The 22,548-nt window shown below is 41.5% G+C and overlaps 1 protein-coding gene across 1 annotated transcript in view; it reads left to right on the top strand.

Annotated features, from left to right (window-relative positions):
- Positions 1-22,548, top strand: part of LOC122555119 — a 212,980-nt gene that overhangs the window by 76,703 nt on the left and 113,729 nt on the right. Inside the window, exons 5-6 of the mRNA XM_043700821.1 lie at positions 3,114-3,225; positions 18,592-18,671. Of these exons, the coding sequence (XP_043556756.1) occupies positions 3,114-3,225; positions 18,592-18,671 (192 nt within the window). The remainder of the gene's footprint in view (positions 1-3,113; positions 3,226-18,591; positions 18,672-22,548) is intronic.

Below are 22,548 nucleotides of genomic sequence, written 5' to 3'. Positions count from 1 at the left end.
AATGGTAAGGTCCTAGGGAGTGTTGCTGAACAAAGAGACCTTGGAGTGCAGGTTCATAGCTCCTTGAAAGTGGAGTTGCAGGTAGATAGGATAGTGAAGAAGGCATTTGGTATGCTTTCCTTTATTGGTCAGAGTATTGAGTACAGGAGTTGGGAGGTCATGTTGCGGCTATATAGGACATTGGTTAGGCCACTGTTGGAATATTGCATGCGATTCTGGTCTCCTTCCTATCAGAAAGATGTTGTGAAACTTGAAAGGGTTCAGAAAAGATTGACAAGGATGTTGCCAGGGTTGGAGGATCTGAGCTATAGGGAGAGGCTGAACAGTTTGGGGCTGTTTTCCCTGGAGTGTCGGAGGCTGAGGGGAGACCTTATAGAGGTTTACATAATTATGAGTGGCATGGATAAGATAAATAGACAAAGTCTTTTCCCTGGGTTCGGGGAGTCCAGAACCTGAGGGCATAGGTTTCGGGTGAGAGGGGAAAGATATCAAAGAAACCTAAGGGGCAACTTTTTCACGCAGAGGGTGGTACGTGCATGGAATGAGCTGCCAGAGGATGTGGTGGAGGCTGGTACAATTGCAACATTTAAGAGGCATTTGGATTGGTAAATGAATAGGAAGGGTTTGGAGGGATATGGGCCAGGCGCTGGCAGATGGGACTAGATTGGGTTGGGATATCTGGTTGGCATGGACGGGTTGGATCGAAGGGTCTGTTTCCATGCTGTACATCTCTATGACTCTATGACTCTAAATAGGACATTCAGCAAAACCCAGGCACACTGACTCCCATCGATATCTTGACTACATTTCTGGAATGACTTCACTTCATTGTCCCTTTTGCCCCTTTACTGCAGCCAGGTTCCACAGCAGTGCTTTCAATACATAGTCCTTTCCCTTTAGCACGGGATTCCCCTTAGCAAGTTTGACAAGTTCCATGTTGTCTGTTTCATTTACTGCACCTGTGTTATCAATTTCTTTACCACCCCTGAACCATTGTTGTCATCTCCCCTCCCCCTGGCTACAACAGTCTAAGGATTGTCCTCCACCATTTCTGCAACCTCCAGTGTAATACAGCCGCTAAGCATGTTTCCTGCGTTGCCCTTGCCAACATTCTGAAGAGACCATTCCTTCATCAATGCTGGCTTCAGTCAGTTTGACAGCTCCAATTTTTCTTATTCATTCCATCAATGTGGGTGTCAATAACTTGGGCCAGCATTGATTGGCCATCCATAACTGCCTTTGAGAAAGTGGTGGTTGGTCATTGTCTTGATCCACTGCAATACATTGTTAGTGGATAATGGAGGGAGTCTAAGGAGTTTCACCCAGTAACAGTGAAGGCACATTCATATTGTTTCAAATCCAGATGGTATGTGGCTTGGATGTAACTTGCAAGTGGTGGTGTCACATATATTTGCTGGCCTTGTCCTTCTAGCTGGTAGATATCATGGGCTTGGGCAGTGCAGTCATAAGAAATTTAATGAGTTGTTGCAGTGTCTCACGTTAATGGCACGCACTGAGCATCGGTGGTGTAAGGACTCACTGTTTAAGGTGAGTGGATTGGGTACTGATCACGTAGGCTGTTTTGCCTTGGATCATGTTAAGCTTCTAAAGAATTTTTAGAGCTGATATATCCAAGCAGGTGAAGAATATTTCATCACACCTCTTACTTGTGGTTTGTGGATGCTAGACAAGTTTGAGGAATCAGGAGGTGACTTACTTACCGATGACCTGTGCTGCCTACCCATGGCTGGTCCACATGCCCTTTCACTTCCTCCCTTGCTCTAGCCTTTTATTCACTAATGGGAATAGTCCTTTAAGCACAAAGGGTCACAACATTAGTTCTCCATTATTAATGTCATATGTTGTCTTATTTCTATATTGAAGTGGGTCATATCACACATTGTGCTCGAAGATTATGTATGGAATGGATTTGTGCAAGTCTATGTTGAGTTCGTTAAGCATGTAACTTTTCATAAACCCTAAAATATTGGAATTTATCTGCTGTTTTTCTTTCAACGTTTTTGCTCATGTTGTTACATGCCCTCTTGTACCATGGCCTTCAGTTGTCTAACACTTCTTTGTGTCTCGCATTATTGAATGTCTGCTGAACTTCCACAAATAACTCAATAAACTACATACCCATTATCTCTCCGATTGGCCACTCCTTCAAAAGCTCTTGTCAAGTTTCTCAAACATAAAATTGGACTGAAGGGTCTGTTTCTGAGCTGTATGACTCAATTAGAATTAGAATTAGAATTGAAAACTGATCTCTATAATAATGGCCCATCGTATATGTTGAGTGATATTATGAAGATCAATAGGATTATTTTAATTTGAAAATCAAACAGGTTTTCAATTTTTCAGGAAAGGTTAAAGGTTAAAACTTAAAACTTGAAAGATTTAACAATTTTTTTGGAAAAGATTGCCTAAAATTCCATTAATTTAGCAGACACAATTTTAACCACCACACACGGCCACCAATTGCCCACCCGCAATTAAAGAAAGCAGACTATGAGTGAGAACTGCAAGTTCCAAAGGTACTAAGGAAGGCAATTGAAATGTAGGCTTTTATTTCAAAAAAATGGAGGATATAGTTTGTTTAGAGTACTAAAAGTATATGAGGTGCTATATGTGTCGTATCTGGAATACATAATCTCAATGTAGGGAGTCATCTAATGAGGGTCAGGGTAAGGAGGATCTTTTTTCTCTCAGAAAATAATGAATCCCTGGAATTCTTCACTGCAGAGGGCAATAGGGGCAGGATTGTTAATTATGTTAAAGGCTGAGGTAGATAGTTTTTTAATCAGTTAGAGTATCGAGGATTGTGGGAATAAGGCTGGGAGGTAGAGTTGAAGATTATCAAATCAGCCACGACTTTGATGAATGGTGGACCAGACTCAATGGGCTAACTGGCTTACTTCTGCTCTGATGTCTTATGGCCTTATGTTGTAAAATATGATTTATTTCCCCATGAGGTTTTCATGAAAAATTGCTTAAAATAATAGGTGTGATTTTAATTTTATTCTGAGCCTGACCAATCCATGTTTTGTTCTCTGTCTCCACGCATGCAAGAATAGATTTGTTGATAATTGTTTGTTCCTGTCATTTTAAAGAGTGGGGCAACTGACCATACAAGTGCAGTTGGAGAAGTTAACAGGATACAGACTTCTGATCATATTTGTCCTGATGAAAATGCAGACTGTTCTGTAATTACTGCAAAGAAATGTGAGTACATATTATAAGCATTTTTCTTCTATATCACTTATGTGGGTAAAACATCCTTCTTTCAGTAGAAGATACTGGCATTAACAGGGAAGGGGATGAAGCTGTCCACAATTAGTTCTGTAGAAGAGACATATTGATTCAGATTAATAGTCCTGTCTTAAAATGAACTGCAATCATATTTCTGATAACTGGTGATTATGATCACATCAGGTTTCCTTATTAAAACATTATTATCTCCTCCTAGTCCTGCCCATGCCAACCTATCTTTCTTTCTCATGTACATGATTGATATAAATGTTTTATCTGCTGAGGACAAATTACAATTTTCCATGTCAGTAAACAATAACACAATCCTTTTCCAAGTTCAATTGCTTCCTTCTGTTTCCTGATATAAATATTTTTCATTCAGTTAAAACCAGTAACTTAGTGTCCAACCTGCATCAGTTCACTAAGTGAACCTCATAGGCTTTTCAAATGTTTGAGAGGCCAATTCCTTTTTCACTATTATCTCCATCTTTTAATCTTCTGAAAACCAGTGATCCTTTTTGTTAAACGTGATTTATATGAAGATTTCCATTTTAATGTCATGTCAAATAGACTAATAAAGTAAGTATAATTACAAAGAGTTATTTTACTTTCTAGAATCCATGGCTTATATGGTTATGCTAGTACTTTGCATTTCACAGATAGAAATGATTAGATTAGATTACTTACAGAGTGGAAACAGGCCCTTCGGCCCAACAAGTCCACACCGACCCGCAACCCACCCAAACCCATTCCCTTACATTTTACCCCTTCACCTAACACTGCGGGCAATTTAGCATGGCCAATTCACCTAACCTGCACATTTTTGGATTGTGGGAGGAAACCCATGCAGACACAGGGAGAATGTGCAAACTCCACACAGTCGCCTGAGGTGGGAATTGAACCCAGGTCTCTGGCGCTGTGAGGCAACGGTGCCACCTTGCCACCCATAATGTGGTTGGAGCAAATAATTTTCTTTCAGTAAGTATGGTTTAAATTTTCAGGTTTTTCATTTGCTGTGCTGGTGGTCAATTCCTCCATCTTTCCCAGTGTACAGCTTTTGAGTGTGGCAGTTTTCTGGTTCAAGATTCCATGGATTTACTAGCTTAGCCTATATTAGAAAATAGGATGTCCAAATTTACCCCTCACAGCATTTGGGTCATCATGCAGTTACGAGAGCAGAAGAATAAAATCATGCATACATTTTGGATAAAACAGATCAGCTGGTTTTGTGAAATTTGGGTGCAAATAACTTCAAATACATTTTTGCCACACTTTTATATGGAACGGGAAGCAGCGCTGAATACTTCATTTATCACTCTTAGAACATTTTGCACGACACTAATACATTTGAAAATTACTTTCCAAGGTGATATTAAATAATTTGAAAAAGGCACTTCAGTTAACCAGTAATTTATAAACTTTCACCAAATGGAAGCATTGTATCGGTTTTTTAATTACTTCACATTTTTTGAAGATATAACTGAATAAATTAATTCTAGACATACCCTGCTTTTCAATGTTTCTTTTCAATGAAGAAATCAGAGTCTTTGCTCTATGTTTTAAGTTAAGTAACGAAGGTCTTGTATACACAAAAAGATGGTGTCAGGTCTGGAACGGTTTAGATAGGAAGAAAATTCTGGGTGGCAATGGGTTTAGGAAATCTGTATTTATTGTGTGTGTGGTAAGTGTAAGGTCTGTTGGATTGTTACCCAGGATCATTACCCAGGAGTTAGTCTACGTATTTAATCGTCTGACTTCTCTTGAATAATTATCTAAATTTCATCAGAACCTTTGAATTCTCTGGAAAAAAATGTAAACTTAATCCAGGCCAAAATATCTGAGCAAATTAGCTTCTGTATTTAATCATTGTTGGCTCTCCAGAGTGGCCTCCTGGAAGCTACCTATATTTCTACACAGGACCCCTTTGCAGACAGACATGTACACACACTTTCGCTGCAACAAAGTAGTGAAAGACACTTGCTCATTAATTTCTCAGGGCAATTCCCTGAGCATTCAAATTCAACCTGTTTGGTTTAAAATTTACATAAAGCCTGGCTGCGGACTTTCATTCACTGTTAATGAATGCATTCTGTATGGCAGTGAAGAGTTCATCTGCCAACCAGTCAGCGCCATCTCCTCATGCAATGTAAATATTAGTTCTCCCCTCGAATTAATATTCTTGCCATATGTCCCGATGCGTGCAGTACAAAAAGCTTTGGCAAAATGTATCATTTTATCAGTGATACTCAAAACAACAAGTATTTTCTTGGTGCCTTGAGAGCCAAATGTCATTTTGCTTTTCCTTTGAATGTCGTTGCTCCTTATTTGATGCTGACTCTTGGTGTGCTGCGATACAAGGAAGATATGGCTCCTCCTGTATCTTGATCAGGAACACATTGTTAATGTGGCAGTGTGGACCATGAAAGCCAGTAGGCTGTTGCATCATCATGATAATGCCAGTGAGCACTGATTCCATCCTTAACTAAGGGGCAAATAGGCATTTTAAAATACCAAATAGTGAGGTTATTGATCAGTTTTCAGAATGAACAGGGGATAGAGGGAAGAAAGAAGTGAGGGTTTATTGATCCAGGACAAAGGCAGAACCTTGTGTCCTACCCTGTAGTGGGTTTGCTAGTGGGAGGACATTAATCAGGGGTGGCAGGGAGCGGGTGTAGACTGCGCCACCTTCCTGTTTCCACCCTGGTTAGGTCTGCAACAGGAAAGGCTTATGGCAGTGCCCCCGATCGGGGTCCTAAACCGCCCCTAATCAATCCCCATTTAAGGGTCGCATTCTCCCCAACTGGTGGCTGGCGGGGCTCATTGTAGGAAACACAACAAGCCTGTGCAGGGTTTTTTTTGGGGGGTGCGGGCTCCCTCCTGATCTCTCATTCAAAGGCACTTACAAAAACTCAGGGAATAGGAGCAGAACTGATCAATTTAGCATGTAGAGCATCACCATCATGACTAATCTCAGGCTTCAACTCGACTTTTCTGCTCATTTCAATATCCTTTGATTATGTGAGAGTCCAATTATTTGCCTGTTTCAGCCTTAAATGCATTGAAGCATTCACAATACACAGTTTCAATGAGATCAACTCTGAATCTTCCAAATTTCAGAGAGACTCGGCTTACTCAGCCTGTCATCCCAGGGAGCAGTCTAGTGGACCTACGTTGCACCCCCTGCAGTGCATGTATTTCCTTCCTTAAATACGGAGATTGTGTGCACATAGTATTCCACATGTGTTCTCACCAGTACCCTGTACTTTTCCACCAAGATTTTATTCCTGCATTCAAATTTCCTTGTAAAGAAGGCTGTTTTACCTTTCCAATTGCTTGCTGTATCTGTGTACTAACATTTTGTCTTCCTTCTGTGAGCACACCCAAGTCTTTCTGAACATCAACATTTACAAGTTTCACACCTTTTTAAAAAAATGGAGGGTGGATTTTGATCTGCATCTCCAACCACTTGGAAGCAGGTTTGAAGGCTTTGGTGGATGGAAGGGGGGGGGGGGGGGGGAACTTGTGTGACCAGGTGGGAAGGAGGACCCACTGTCATTTCTTTTTATTTAACTTCACAGATGCCTGTGTCCTGTCACCGTCACACTTTATTTACACAGGGAGAGACCTAGACACTGACCCAGCTCCCTCAGAGCCAGCTCTCAGAGTGAAAAGAAACTCTGGTACTCCTGTTTATTTTTTGCTTATTTTTCCCCAGCACTCATGTCATGTGTGTGTAGGGGTCCAACACAGTGAAGAACAACAAGTGTGTAAATCTTTATTTATATTCCACCACCAGAAAGAAAGGAAACAACTGAGTGGCCAGTGACAAGCAATGCCCTTCTCGTCAAAGGGCAATGCTATACGATCAAACAGTGAAGGGCAGGGCAGGGCTTAAATCAAATAGAGTTGGAGGGGGAAATAATACACTCCACTCCCTGCGGTGCCCACCTCTCCCTGAACAGCTAGGACCCACTGTCTTACCCCTTTCTTCAATTTAGATCACGCTGAGAAGACTTAAAGTGGCCTTCCCACTGACAGGCCAATTGCTGCTTTTAAGAATCCACTTAACCTGGGAACAGCCGTTCATCAGGAATACAGGCTGTATTCCTGATGAAGGACTTTTGCCCGAAACGTCGATTTCCCTGCTCCTCAGATGCTGGCCTGAACTGCTGTGCTTTTCCAGCACCACTCTAATCCAGAATCTGGTTTCCAGCATCTGCAGTCATTGCTTTTACCTAGCGAAAACATCTTGTCTGCCTCTGTTATGTCTCTCCCTTTAAGAATTGTGTAGATTACAGTGTGATTGTCTCTCTTTCTTCAAAACTCTGGAGAGCTCAGGCCCAGTTTTCCTTCCTCATAGGCCAGTCCCACCATCCCAGGGACAGGTCAGGTGAAGCTCCATTGCATTTCCTCTATGGCAGTAATGTCCCTCCTAATGGTAGGAGACGAAAACTATTAAGTGTATTCCAGGTGTGGTCTAACCGAGGTTCTGGATAATTGAAGGAAAACGTCATTACTCCTGTACTCAAATCCTCTTGTGATAAAGGCTGATATTTCTTTAGCTACCCTAATTGCTTACTGCACCTGCATGTTATCTTTCAGTGACTTATTGAAGAGGATGCCCAGGTCCTTTTGTACACTGAGACGGTCTGATCTCTTACCTTTTAAAAAATGCATTGTACATCTGACCTTCCTATAAAATAGAAAACCTCACATTTTCCACATTACATTGTACCTGCTATGTTATTTCCCACTCAGTGGGTTTGTTCAGTTCTCTTATTATCTTCTACATGGCACACATTTCAATGTAGCTTGGTGTCATTCGCAAATGTGGCAATGTTATATTGGATCCACACATTCGAATCACTGAATATATTATGAACAGCTGGGGCACAAGTTCTGATCCTTGTCGTACTCCACTCATCCCAGCCTGCCCACAAGAAAATGACCAATTTATTCATTCTGCTTGTAAACCAATCTTTAATCCATGCCTTCTATCCCAACATGCTTTAGTTTTGCTAATAAAGTTTATTTAAAAGCCTTCTGAAAATTCAATTTCCAAATCCAAAATTATGAGGAGAAAGTGAGGTCTGCAGATGCTGGAGATCAGAGCTGAAAATGTGTTGCTGGAAAAGCGCAGCAGGTCAGGCAGCATCCAGGGAACAGGAGAATCGACGTTTCGGGCATAAGCCTGAAGAAGGGCTTATGCCCGAAACGTCGATTCTCCTGTTCCCTGGATGCTGCCTGACCTGCTGCGCTTTTCCAGCAACACATTTTCAAATCCAAAATTATGTCCACCATCTCCCCTTTATCACATCTGTTAGAAATATCGTCAAAAAACTTCTAATATGTTTGTCAAACATCATTTCCCAGTCACAAGTCACCCAGTTATAGGAAGGATATTATTAAGGTGGAGAGGGTTCAGAAGAGATTTACCAGGATGTTGCTGGGTGTGGAAGGTTTGTGTTACAAAGGAAGGCTGGATAGGCTGGGATGAGGCTGAGAGGTGACTTGATAGAACTTTATAAGACAATGAGGGATATAGATAGGGTTAATGGGAATTGGCTTTGGGGGATGGGGGATGGGGGATGGGGGATTTCAATACTGAGGGGCACATTGTTAAGATGAAAGGAGAGAGATTTAAAAAAGACATTGGGGCAATTTTTTTTACACAGATGGTGGTTTGTGTGTGGAATGACCTTCCTGAGGAAGTGCTGGATGTGGGTACAATTACAATGTTTAAAAGATATTTGGATAGGTACATGAACAGGAAAGGTTTGGAGGGATATGAGCCAGGAGCAGGCAGGTGGGTGGAGTTTAGTTTGGGATTACAGTCAGCATGGACTGGTTAGACTGAAGAGTCCGTTTCCATGCTGTATGACTCTAAATCAATGCTGACTATACCTAGTGAAATTATTGCTATCGAAGTGCCCATTTAACATATCCTTTAGAACAGATTCTAGCATTCAACCTCTTATAATTCCAGACCAGACTGCCAAAGTTACATTGTGACCTTGCTAGAGATGAGTAAGTTTTATTTTAAGTAGACAAAGGGAGAATCTTTATTTTAGACCAATTTAGACCATCTTGTGTGGATGCTAGCCTAAAGGCAAGAAGTACTTTTGCTATTTCATTCTTCTTAGTTCAATGCATGCATGTAAAATATGCTAAGTTTATGGTTGCGGGTAGGATGTTCTGACCTCCTGATGATTCCTGATGAAGGGCTTTTGCCCGAAAGATCAATTTTCCTGCTCCTCGGATGCTGCCTGACCTGCTGTGCTTTTCCAGCACCACTCTGATCTAGACTCTGATCTCCAGCATCTGCAGTCCTCACTTTCGCCCTGTTCTGACCTCCTGTTGGAACCTTCTGTGCTCCAAATTTTGGGCCATGTATAAAGGGGACTTCGTTTGCAACCCAGAAGCAGCACTCAACTTCTTCTCAATAACCAAACTACTTCTGGAGATGTCAGACGCTAAGCAAAACAGCAGTGCCTCCCAAGATGTTCTCCTGAACTCTGTCCAGGAAAGAAGGGAAGTTATTTTCTCCAGGGAGGGCAGCAGACGACTATCCCAACGAACAAAGGCAGCCTAGATAGAGGTGACTACATCGGTCAAAATCCATGGGGGGGGGGTTCAAGAGAACGTGACTTCAAGTGCTGCAAGAGGATGAAGATCAGCTGTAACCTGCCAGGGTATGTACCACTATCTGTGCTAGGCCTGGGGACATGACACAGGCTCAGTGCTAGACAAGGACGTCTGTTGAGTCCATTACAGATGATAAGTGTCTGGACTAGGCCATCTTAAAATGACAGAGATGCATAGATGAGCAGTGGAACATCTGCAGAAATCATGCACAGATTTGAATATAGGGCTGAGGCATTTGCCCAGGGTCTGTCTGAGAGCTAGGTCCGCCAAAACAACCAGCATCTGCCAGCTCTTCATGGAGACCAGCACTGAAGCCATGGGTATTTTCATTCATTGGCTAGACAAGAGGGGCCCAAGGAACCTCTTTCCAGGTTCCTTATTCCCTCAAGGAAAGAGGGACTTATAATTCTGCACCAGCAGCAAAGAGGAGTGATGAACCTCTATCCAAGATTGCTGACTCAGGACACTCCAGAGTTGTCCTTCTACATCATCTTCCTCTGCCAGGGAACCAAATGTTACAATCAGGTCAGACCAAAGAGACTGCACTTGCACTCGTACAGGAATCCTCAATAGGCCAGAGTCCTTTAGGCCCTAGAATGCCAGAGTATGGTCACCAAAGTCTTTTGAGGCAAGGCATCAAAGTGTTCAGCAGACTTCCTCAAGTTTGGCTGTGTCAGCCAAGGTCATTGCCAAGGTGTAGTTGCAGGAAAAGAAAGACTAACTAACATTCAAGTCACTTGAGGTGCATGATGATCAATCTTCTGTACAACCTACCACTTCATACAAATATGGAATAGAATAGAAATTTATTGCCACATGTATTTTTACTTGAAAAATACAGTGAAAAGTTTTATAAGCTGCCTCCTGCCCACCCACAGCACCACACCGATGCCAGAAATTATGCATAATAATAAAGAAGTAAAATTAGGACAACGTTCATCATAGTTCAGTAAATGGCCCTGGGCTCAGGAAGAGCTGATTAAGGAACAATGGAACACTCTGAAGACCCAGCCGGGGAACCTCCACTGAAGAAGAGTGCCATGCAGGGCTGAGACTGTCACTCCTGGATGAGGCCGCATACCAAGCCACTGGAACACCTGGAAGCAGAAGACAAAGAGGACCTCCACACGAAGACAAGACGTTATACTGGGACAAGACTGTCTCACCAGGAGATTGGCATGCTGTGCTAAGACCCCCACTTCTCCTCCAGGCGCCCAGGCCGAGCCGCAGACCTGGAGTCTTGGCCTAGTCTGTGTGCTCGGGCCTGGGGAGTCAGTCCAGGATCTGGTTCTCACTTGTTGGGAGGCCCTGGGCTGGCATAGAGCCATGTTCAATTTGTCCTGGTGTTGCTGCAGCTGCTATCTGGGTCCTCTTCCTTCACCTGCCACTCTACAGTCTTAAAAGAAAAGAAAACAAAGCAAAATGAAAAAAAGAAAAAGATTAAAAGATAAAAAAAGAGAAAGAAAGCCGACTGGAGGGGAGCAGCTTCTACTCCTCTGCCATCTTGGATATAGCTCTTTGTATGACTACTGGTGATGTCTTTTTCAATCTGTTAAAACTTCTGATGGTATAGGTTTTCCTTGCTGATTGTCAAGATGGACAGTGATCACTGCAACTTTCGTACGTAAAGAGCATTGAAGTTGTCATTATCTCCTGCCTTGTGGGAGGAAAAGTGGAATCTAAGCTAGACACTTGTGTTTCCAGAATCAGTCAGATAGCTTACCCCCTGTAATAGTTGACTGCTTCTTGCAAATTGACATTTGAGCAATATAAGCGCAAATCCTGCATAATTTCATAGCAATGCTCTGGCCAGGAAACCGAACAGAATTTTATTGATGCAAAGGGAGCAAATTAACTTGCAATGAATGGCAAACAAAGTATCTTAACATTTTAAAGGTATCAGGCAAGTATTCCTTTCAAACTGGAACACCTTTCGGGCAAAACGTGCTTATATTTCTGATTGTCCATATATTTCATGACAGAGTCATTTACTCTCCAATCTAGCAGCTATCAGGATACCTTCAGCCAAGTCTTCCTCATCTCAGAACTGTCCTGGCTTCCTTGGCATCCTCATTATCCTCAGCATTTCCATCATATTCCTTCTCCACTCTTATAAATTCTCACCCATCCTAGAGCTAGGTTAAACAGAGCGCAGAGTTATGTACAGGCCTCCTAGCAATAGTCAGGATATGGGACAGAAAATAAGTTAGCAGATAGAAAAGGCTGTAAGAAAGGCACCATTAGAAAAATTGCGGTCAACTTCACAATGCAGATGGACTGGGAAAATCAGGTTGTTAGCGGATCCCAAGAAAGGAATTTATGAAATGCCTACATGAGTGTTTTTTGTAGTAGAGCCCACTAGTGAACAGGCAATTCTGGATCTGCTGTTCTGAAGAAGCAGACTTGATTAGGGAGATTAAAATGAACGAATCCTGAGGGGGTAGTGACCATGATATGCTCGAATTTTACTTTGCAGTTTAAGTGGAAGAGGCTGGAATCAGACATAATGGTGTTTAAATTGAGGAAAGGTAACTGCAAAGACATGAGGGAGGAGCTGGCCAGAGTTATTTGGAAGGGGAGCCAAACAGGGAAGATGGTGGTGCAACAATGGTAGGATCTTCTGGGGTTAATTTGGAATCCACAGCAGAAATTCATCCCAAGGAACATAAAACATACTAATGGGAGGATGAAGGAAGTCAAGGACAATATAAAAGCAAAAGAAAGAAATGCATACGATGTGGTGAAGATTAGTGAGAAGCCAGAAGTTTGAGAAGCTTTTAAAAACCAGCAGAGGATAACTAAAAATGCAATAAGGTGGGAGATGACGAAATACCAAGGTAAGCTAGCTTGTAATGTAAATGAAGATTGCAAGAGTTTTTTTTAAAAGATATCTGAAAGAGAGGCAAAACTGGACATTGGGCTACTGGAAAATAAGGCTGGAGAAGTAGCAATGGGGAAGGAAGAAATGGTGGGGGAATGAAACAGGTACTTTGCTTCGGTCTTCACAGTAGGAGACACCAGCAACATCCCAGAACTTCAAGAAGGTCGGAGGCAGAGGTGAGTGCTGTGGTACATCACTAAGGAATAAATGCTGCAGAAACTGAAAGATTCAAGGTGGATAAATCACCTGGACCTGATGGACTACATCCCAGAGTTCGGAAGGAGATAGCTGAGGAGATTAGTGGAGGCAATAGTAGTGATCTTTCTGGAATCACTGGAGTTAGGGAGGATCCCACAGAACTGGAAAATGTAACACTCCCTGATTAAGAATGGAGCAAGGAGAAAACAGGAAATTATTGACTGGTTAGCCTGACCTTGGTCATTGATCAAAGTTTAGAATCAGTTATGAAGGACGAGATGTGGAAGTTCATGGTAAAGTAGGGCTGAGTTTATCAAGGGGAGGTCATTCCTGACAAATCTGATAGAATTTTTTGAGGATGTAATGAGCAAGTTACACAAAAGTGATCCAGTGGATGTGATCTATTTGGATTTCAAGCAGGCTTTTGACAAGGTGCTGCATGGGAGGCTGTTAAATGACATACAAGACCATGGTGTTAGGGGCATGATACTGGCATGGATTGAGGATTGGCTGTCTGGCAAATGGCAGAGAATGGGAATAAAGGGGTCTTTTTCAGGATGGCAGCTGGTGAGTGGTAGAGTTCCACAGGACTCCGTGTTGGGATCGCAGCTATTCAGATTATACATTAACAATCTGGATGAAGGATTGAGGGCATTTTTGCAAAGTTTGCAGGTGACATAAAGATAGGTGGCGGGACAGGTGGTGTTGAGGAAGCAGAGAGGCTACAGGAGTTGGACAAGCCAGAAGAATGGGCAACGAAGTGGCAGATGGAATACAATGTTGGAAACTATAAGGTTATGCATTTTTGTGGGGATAATTGAAGAAAAGAACATTTTCTAAAAGGGAAAAGTCTTTGGAAATCTGAAAAGGAGCTTAATGTTGTAGTTTAGGATTCTCTTAAAGTTGACATGCTGGTTTAGTTGACAGTTAGAAAGGCAAATGCAATGTTAGCATTCATTTCAAGAGAGCTAAAATACAAGAGCAGAGAATGTACTTCTGAGGCTATATAGGGCTGTGGTCAGACCTTAGATTTGGGCCCTGTATCTAAGGAAGTTTATGCTGGTGTCAGATGAGGTCCAAAGTAGGTTTACAAGAGTGATCCTGGGCTGAAGGGCATGTTATATGAGGAGCAGTTGAGGACTTTGGGTCTGTGCAGGATGGAATTTAGAATAAGCAATGGGATCTCAATGAAACTTGCAGAATACTGAGAGGACTGGACGTGGAGAAGATGTTTCCATTAGTACAAGAGACAGCTATGAGGGGTGACCTTATAGGGGTTTGCAAAATCATGAAGGGTATGGATAGGGTGAATAGACAAGGTCTTTTCCCTGGAGTGGGGGGTGTCCAGAATTAGAGAGCATAGGTTGGGGGTAAGACAGGAAAGATATAAAAGGAACCTAAAGGGCAACTTTTTCACGCAGAGGGTGGTGTGTGTATGGAATAAGCTGCCAGAGGAAGTGGTGGAGGCTGGTACAATTGCAACATTTAAGAGGCATTTGGATGGATATATGAATAGGAAGGGTTTGGAGGGATATGGGCCAGGTGCTGGCAAATGGGACTAGATTATTTTATGATATCTGTTAAGCATGGACAAATTGGACTGAAGGGTCTGTTTTGATGCTGTACATCTCAATGATTCTTTGATTAGGACCCAAGGGCACGCCCTGAGAGTGAAGGGATGAGTCTTTAGAACTGAGATGCGGAAGGATTTCTTCAGAGGGTGAGGAATCTGTGGAATTCATTGCAAGGAAAGTAATTGAGTGTATTTAATACAGCGATAGATAGGGTGATGCCATGGGAAAACCAAATCATGTTCTGAGCATTTAATATAGTGAACATGGAAAGAACAGTGCCCAGGCTTTGAATGTGCTTGTCATGGTAGATCACCAAGATGTGTTGGTGCCAAGGACACTTTTTGAGGCCATTGCCCAGAAGTGAACCTTCACATGGAAAAAGGCTCTTTGGCCTAATGTGTCCGTGCAGATAATCAAGTATCAGTCTGTCCTAATTCCATTTATAGCACTTGGTTGGTAGCATGAATGCTCTGTTATTTTAAGTGCACATCTGAATACTACTTGTCTTAGGAGTTCCCAGGGTTTACCACTTTTTAGGCAGTGAGTTCCAGATACATATCACCCTCTGAGTGAAAATAAATTTCCTTAATTCCCCTCAAAACAATAAGGGACCCAGCACCGAACCTTGCGCTATGCCACTAAACAAAAGCTTCCAGTCACAAAAATCACCTTTTGATTGTCTCCTCCTGCTTTCTGCCATGGAACCGATTTGTGAAATTGCCCTTGATCCCATGTGCTTTCAGCTTCTTAAACAGTGAGCCATATGCAATCTTGTCAAAAGCCTTACTGAAATTCATATTGTCTATACCAACTGCACTACCTTCACCTAGACAGCTAGTCACCTTCCCCTTGCAAAGACATGCCTCTCCAAGTGGGGATTAATTCTGTCCCTCAGAATTTTTCCCAATAGTTTTCTGACTACGAACTGGCATGTAGTTCTCTGGTTTCTACACTCTTGAATAATGGTGCTACATTATCTGCCCTCCTGTGACCAGAGAGGATTTGAAAATTAATATCAGAGCACCTGCAACCTCCTTCCTTGTCTCCCACAGGAGACAGGGACACAATTCATCTTGGCCTGAGGATTAATCCGCTTTCAAGCCTGCTAATACCATTAATACCTCCTCCCTTTCACGGCTAACTTGTTCAAGTATTTAACAGTCCCCCCTTCCTGATTTCTATACCTACAATGTCCTGTACGTCCTATATTGTGAACACATATGCAAATTACTGATTTAAAACCTCAGCGATGTCTTCTGGCTCTACACACACACACACATCGCCACTTTGATCCATAATGGGCTGTATTCTTTTCCCTGGTTATTCCCTCTCCTCTAATATACACATAAAACACCTTTGGATTTTGCTTAATATTACCTGCCAGTGTTTTTCATGTCCCCTCTTCACTCCATTTTTTTAAAGGAAACTCTTAAACATTCTATCCTCCTGTGGGTCATCCATTATTCTGACCCCCTCGGATCTGCCATAACCCCATCCCATTTTTTTTCTTTATCAAATCGTGCACGTACCTTGATATCCAGGGTTCTATGGAGTTATTGATCCCAACCTTCACCTTTATGGGAACAAGGTGATTGAACCAGAGAAACGTGTAGAATTGTTCGAGAATGAAACTCAAATGGCTAACTTTGAGCTGAGCTATTCTCCGAAAGCTCAGAAAATTGATCCGTGCAGACTTTGAAGTGTTTACAGACAACAACCCACTCAGCTACTTTCAAATGATTGCCAAGTCTGGATCAACAATAACCCAATAGGCAGCTGAACATGTGAATATTGCCTCAATACCCAGCACAGGGGTCAGGGAACAGTAATGCAGATACCAGTCCCCTTAGATTGACCATGGGAGCGATCCCACCACTATCTGGTTAGAGCTGTGGCTGACATAGTGCCATGTCCCACGTCATTTGACCCTGATTCCCTTTGACATTTGGACTAAGCTTTAGTGAAGTGGCACTGTTTCACTTATACATGAGGTCCAAATCAGTTCCAGACAGGCAGAGCCAGATGTAGTTTAACCTTTGTTACCTATCTCAAAATAGAATGTCATACAGCCGCAACTGATTAATTTGAATACAATAGATTGCACCACTATTGAAAGGCTGAGCATCCACCAACCCATTATCAGCTAATGAGGTATAAAAGAGGTATGAAAGCTGATTTGGTGTGGGGGATGAGGATTGAGGAGGAGACTGGAGTTGTGTATTGGCTGGTTTATGACAATCAGAGAGATGTGAAGTAACCCATTCTTCCCAACAATCTCAAGTGTTGTTGGTAGTTCCTGATCCACCAAATGACAGAAAAGATGGTTGTGCTGACCAGCGTGTGGTGTTACTTGTGTGGGATTGGGAAACTGCTGTTGTAACTCGCTCATTCAAGAAAAAGAGAGAGACAGAAAACTGGTAACTGTCGGTTAGTTAGCTCAACTTCCGTCAATGGGATAGTGTGAAACTCACTGTTCTGGATCTGTATCATAATCAAACCTGAGCTTTGACAAAGGGTCAGTTAGACTGGAAACGTCAGCTCTTTTCTGTCCTTACAGATGCTGCCAGACCTGCTGAGATTTTCCAGTATTTTCTCTCTGTGGATTATACAACTGCTTAGTATGTGGTCACTTTGTGTTATGTGTAATTGTTAGGATGGCAAGTCTCCAGTAAGGAAGTATATTGTGGGGTCTCCAATGGTAGGTGATGGCAGTGCAGGAGGGCATTAAGCAAGAAGGTTTGAGCAATCAAATAGCTTTATTGCTATTTTTGTCAGAATGGGACTTCTTAGAAAGAAGGAGTTGAAAACAAAGGATTTTATCAGCTCGATGTGAAGTGCAGATTTGATTCCATGCAAATAATTTGCTTTACTAATTCAAGTTTAATTTCCCTTCATATTTGTTAAAATCTAATGTCAGTGGAGCAAAGATGTCATGCTTCATGTTCCTTAGGCCATCCATGTGTTTAAATCTCTCGTTATACAGGTGTGTTAGTTTTAAAACAATAGGCAGAAGATTTAGAAGGAACATAGGAAATCTTTTTTGAAAAAATGCTGTTCAGCTGGGGAGAGCACTGCCTGAAAAGGTGGGAGAAGAAGATTCCATGAAGATTATGAAAAAGAAATTGGATGTGTTTGAAGAGAATGCGTGGACGGCACGGTGGGTGGGCGGCACGGTGGCACAGTGGTTAGCACTGCTGCCTCACAGCGCCAGAGACCCGGGTTCAATTCCCGCCTCAGGCGACTGACTGTGTGGAGTTTGCACGTTCTCCCCGTGTCTGCGTGGGTTTCCTCCGGGTGCTCCGGTTTCCTCCCACAGTCCAAAGATGTGCAGGGTCAGGTGAATTGGCCATACTAAAATGCCCATAGTGTTAGGTAAGGGGTAAATGTAGGGGTATGGGTGGGTTTCGCTTCGGCGGGTCGGTGTGGACTTGTTGGGCCGAAGGGCCTGTTTCCACACTGTAATCTAATCTAATCTAATCTTAAAACAGAATTAAGTTGTAAGATTATGGAGGATAAACTGAGGTGTGACTGGCATTGATTGCAGGAACCGAATGGCTTCTTCCATTTCTCTGATTCTTTGATTCATTTGAACCTGCTGAGTCCATTTGTCGTCTCTACTTGGCGAGAATCACCTAATTTGCCACAGTGTTGGGATCAAACTTCAAACCTCCAGCATTGCAACATTGCACATGTGTCACTGTCAGTGGAAAGCTTGTATATATATTTTAAAGGTTGTGTCAAACTAACTTATATGTTGCATTGTTTTATGCTGTCTAAATATTATTCTGAACAAGTACATTTAATTTACATTGTGTAATGTAGACAGTGAGTAAATGCATTCAGCTGAGTGAATAAATGTGTGTTTGAGAGAATTGAACTAAAGACATTAACTTTCAGCTGCCAATTTTGTTTTTATTTTGAACAAGTTGTGTCATTTATGGAACATTCGTATTCGTTACGAGCACTTGTGACAACAACAAAAAAAACATAGAGAGCAGAAGGAATTCCTTTTAATTTTTTCCTTATTGCTATGTTTTGCAGCCATGGAGTCGTATCAGAAGAAAACATCTATAATATCTGCAAGCTCTACAAGGCCAAAAACCTCTCCGGAATCAAGAACTGTAATTATCTATCTATATATCCATCATTTCACTTTTAATACATTCAGAAATTTTGTGATGATTTAACACTTCCTATTTCTTACACTTCGTCTGTCATAAGATTGCTTTGTTGCCCTATGGTCTATCTCCATCATACCTTTATTGTTCTCCTTGAATTTTAGCATTGAATACAAAGGCGGATATAAATTGTGGGATGTACTCCTCCTCTTGAATCTCCAAACTGAGTAGGGCTTGGGAGGTGCTGCCTAATTTAAGTTGTTAATTTTCTGGATCTGGTTACATGATTCACTTCTCTCCCATCATTTGGGTCCATACATTATTTTTGTTCTGTGCTGTATATCCTCCCATTGAAGATGCCTGCTTCTTGTGGATTCACCAGCTACTCTTCATTAGTTGCCCTACTCATATTTGTGAAAGTTACTGGCAGTATAGTTTCCTCCTGCTGGTGCTCAGTATTTCCTGGACACTCCTAGTCTGTGACCAACCCACTCACATACAAATGGTTTAGGAGAAACCAGAACAGAGGATTAGATGTAGATTTGCTCGCTGAGCTGGAAGGTTCATTTCCAGATGATTCGTCACCATACTAGGTAATATCTTTAGTGGGCCACTGTGCAAAGCACTGCTGATAATTCCTGCTTTCTATTTATATGTTTGGGTTTCTTTGGGATGGTGAAGTCATTTCCTGTGGTGACGTCATTTCATATGGTGATGTCATTTCCTGCTCCTTTTCTCAGGGGGCGGTAGATGGGATCTAACTCAATGTGTTTGTTGATAGATCTTCTCAAAACTTGCTAATAGAGGATTAGAACATCACAGATTGCTTGTACAAAATAAATTTAAAAGGAAGAAGGTTTAATACCAAAAATTCTGGATAGATGGACAAAACAATATCCCCTCTGACATTCCATGAGCAACACCTTATCAGAGCTCCTTGCTCACCTAACAACAGATGTAAGGCTGATGTAATACAAACTACAGACTTTATTACAGGTGTCTTTAAAAATACATTCCGTGCAGAAATTAAAACTGATAAGCATATTCCAATTTTCAAAGTGCCCTGACCAAATAACAATTAAAATCCGCATGGCCTAACCATCTCTTTGTTTTGTAAGATTTTATAATGTTAAAGGGTTGAAAGACTTCATCTCAGTTATGTGGGGAATCCAGAGAATCTGATGGTCCTTAGAGAAGAAACGATTAAGTGAAGGTTTAATAGAACAGTTCATAATTGTGAAGCTTTTCGGAAATTAAGAAAGGGGAAACTGTTTCCAGTGGTTAAAGGTTCATTAACAGACGACACTGATTTAATGTAGTTAGCAAAAGAATCAGAAGAGACCTGAGGAGCTTACCTTTATGTGGCTTATTTGTTATGATATGGAATGTACTCCCAGAAATAGTGGGAGAAGGGGGACTTAGTTGTAACTTTTAAATGGATATATACCCAATGGTGAAACATTTACAGCGCAGTTAGAAATTTGGAATGAATTTTCAAGGACATATCACAAGTGTGATGAGTCGAATGGCCTCCTTCTATGCTATATTATTTAATGCTACAGTTGCACCTTACAAGTAAAATAATATTTTATGCAATAGATGGTATAGAACTGTGTTGTCAGCTCCCTATGAGCATTATCGCAGGAATTCCTGTAGCACTTAATTTTAAAATGGCAACAAAAGAACTTGAACAGCTTACATGACCCCAGATAAGTCAAATGTTTTCACAGCCAATTGTGTACTTGTGAAAAAAAAGTTACTGATGTAATGCAGGAAATGTGGGAGCCAACTTGCACACAGAAATATCACACAAACAATAGTCAAGTAACTGGTTTTGGATAATCTTCTTTTGCGATGTTGATTGAGGAGTAAATATTGATAGGACACTGAGAGTAACTACTTACTTTGAAATAGTTCTGAAAGGTGTTTTATAACCTCTTGAGAAGTCAGACAAGATCTTGGTTTAATGTCCCAACTAAAGGGTGACACTTATGACCGAACAGCACTCCCTCAAATCTGAATTGCCAGCCTGGAAAATGGTTCCATTTTGCTGGTGAGAGTGTGAAAATTACAGCCCCTATCTTAGAGGGGAGAGCTGTGGTTGACAGCTAAATTGGATAGCAGCATATTTAAAGCTGAGTGCATCTGAGTTGGAGAGACAGTGAGAGAGGTGTGCTAATTAGATTATAATAGTACTGTGTTTGGTGTACATTATATCCAACAATGTTCAGCCTTCCTACTGTTGCTGTTATGTGGATATATGCAAATCCTTATGTGACATTTTCACATATTTGACTCAAGCTTAATTTTCAAGAAGCAGAAGTTAAATTCTGCAACGATAATCAGTAGGAAACAACTGAACCAACAAAATACTTCTTTGAACCAAGCCCTATTCTATTCCACAAAATGGAATGTTTAACTTAACAAATATGTAAAAATATAAAACAAGTGGGCATGCACGTAATTCCTAATATGCAAATATACACATTTGGGAAATTTTGCAAAGTTGTTGTATAAGCATCCATTTTACAGGTGCAATAAATGCTGTGTTTATTTATGGAAGGTATCAGGGGTAAATACATGCTTTGCATACTATTGTTGCTAATCGGTGGATTGCATTTTTTTTTTAAGAGATATTTTTATTAGAAATTTAACATTTTTACAAGTTTACAAAAATAAACAAAACTCTCAGATATAAACATTGATATACAATTAGCTCAAATATACAATAGCCCATCTTGGATCCCGGTGGATTGCATTTTGATGAACATGGCAGTGAGAGTCAGCATGGGCGACACAGAGGAAGATAAACTGTTAGAAGAGCAATGGGGAGAAATGGTGTAAACAGAGGGCCATGTACCTCAGCCTGGGCAGTTCAGGGAGCAATTCTACTGAAACCTCATCAAGCATTGGTATGTCAGATGTGTCTGCATCATGACGGATATCCACAATGAAATTTGCCCCATGTCACAGCTACGTGCTAATTCAGAGAAGGCTGATGATGGCATTGTCAGTGACTCTGAAGGTAACTGTGTCTTTTATGCACTTGGTTTCTTCCAGGCTTGAAGAGGTAACACTTGCAACATTGCCCAATTCAGCACGAACTGTTGAGTAAGAGAGGTTTTTGAAGCTTTCTATGGAAAATAAGAGAGGTCATTGCAGCTTTGAATGGAAAATAAGCAAAGACACTATTTTATGATGATTAATGCTTCCTCGTTGTTTAGGGTGCAATTAAGTTCACAAACGTTATTTATTTTGTGCTACATGCTAACTTGAAAACATACTAAAACCAGAAGACAGTACACTCTCTCAATGTCAAGATGATGCGTGACCACATGCTGAGCATATCCATGTAAGGATTTTGACCAAGTGACAGGAAAGGAACACCGATATATTTCCGTGTCAGGATGGTGAATGTCTTGGAGGGGCACCTGAAGGTGATGGTGTTCCCATGTATCTGCTGCCCTTGTCCTTCTCAATGGAAGTGATCATGATTTTGGAAGGTACTGGCTGAGGATCTTTGATGAATTTCTGCAGTGTATTTTGTAGATTGGTGGTGGAAGGAGTGGATGCTTGTGGATGTGGTACCTATCAAGCAAACTGCTTAATCCTGGATAATGTCAATCTTCTTCTGTATTGTATAAGCTGCACCCATCCATGCAAGTGGAAAATATTCCACACTCCTGACTTGTTCCGTCTAGCTGATGGACAAGCTTTGGGAAGTCAGGAGGTGAGTTAGCCACCACAATATTCTTAGCCTCTGGCCTACCCTTCCACCCGCTGTATTTTTGTGGCCAGGATGTTGATAATGGGGGATTCAATGATGGTAATACCATTGAATATCAAGGGGTGGTGGTTAGATTGTCTCTTATTGGTGATT

The sequence above is a fragment of the Chiloscyllium plagiosum genome, chromosome 1 (assembly GCF_004010195.1).
Source record: "Chiloscyllium plagiosum isolate BGI_BamShark_2017 chromosome 1, ASM401019v2, whole genome shotgun sequence".
Lineage (NCBI taxonomy): Eukaryota > Metazoa > Chordata > Chondrichthyes > Orectolobiformes > Hemiscylliidae > Chiloscyllium > Chiloscyllium plagiosum.
The sequence above is the reverse complement of the archived record's forward strand: the minus strand, read 5'-3'. Positions and strand labels throughout refer to the sequence as shown.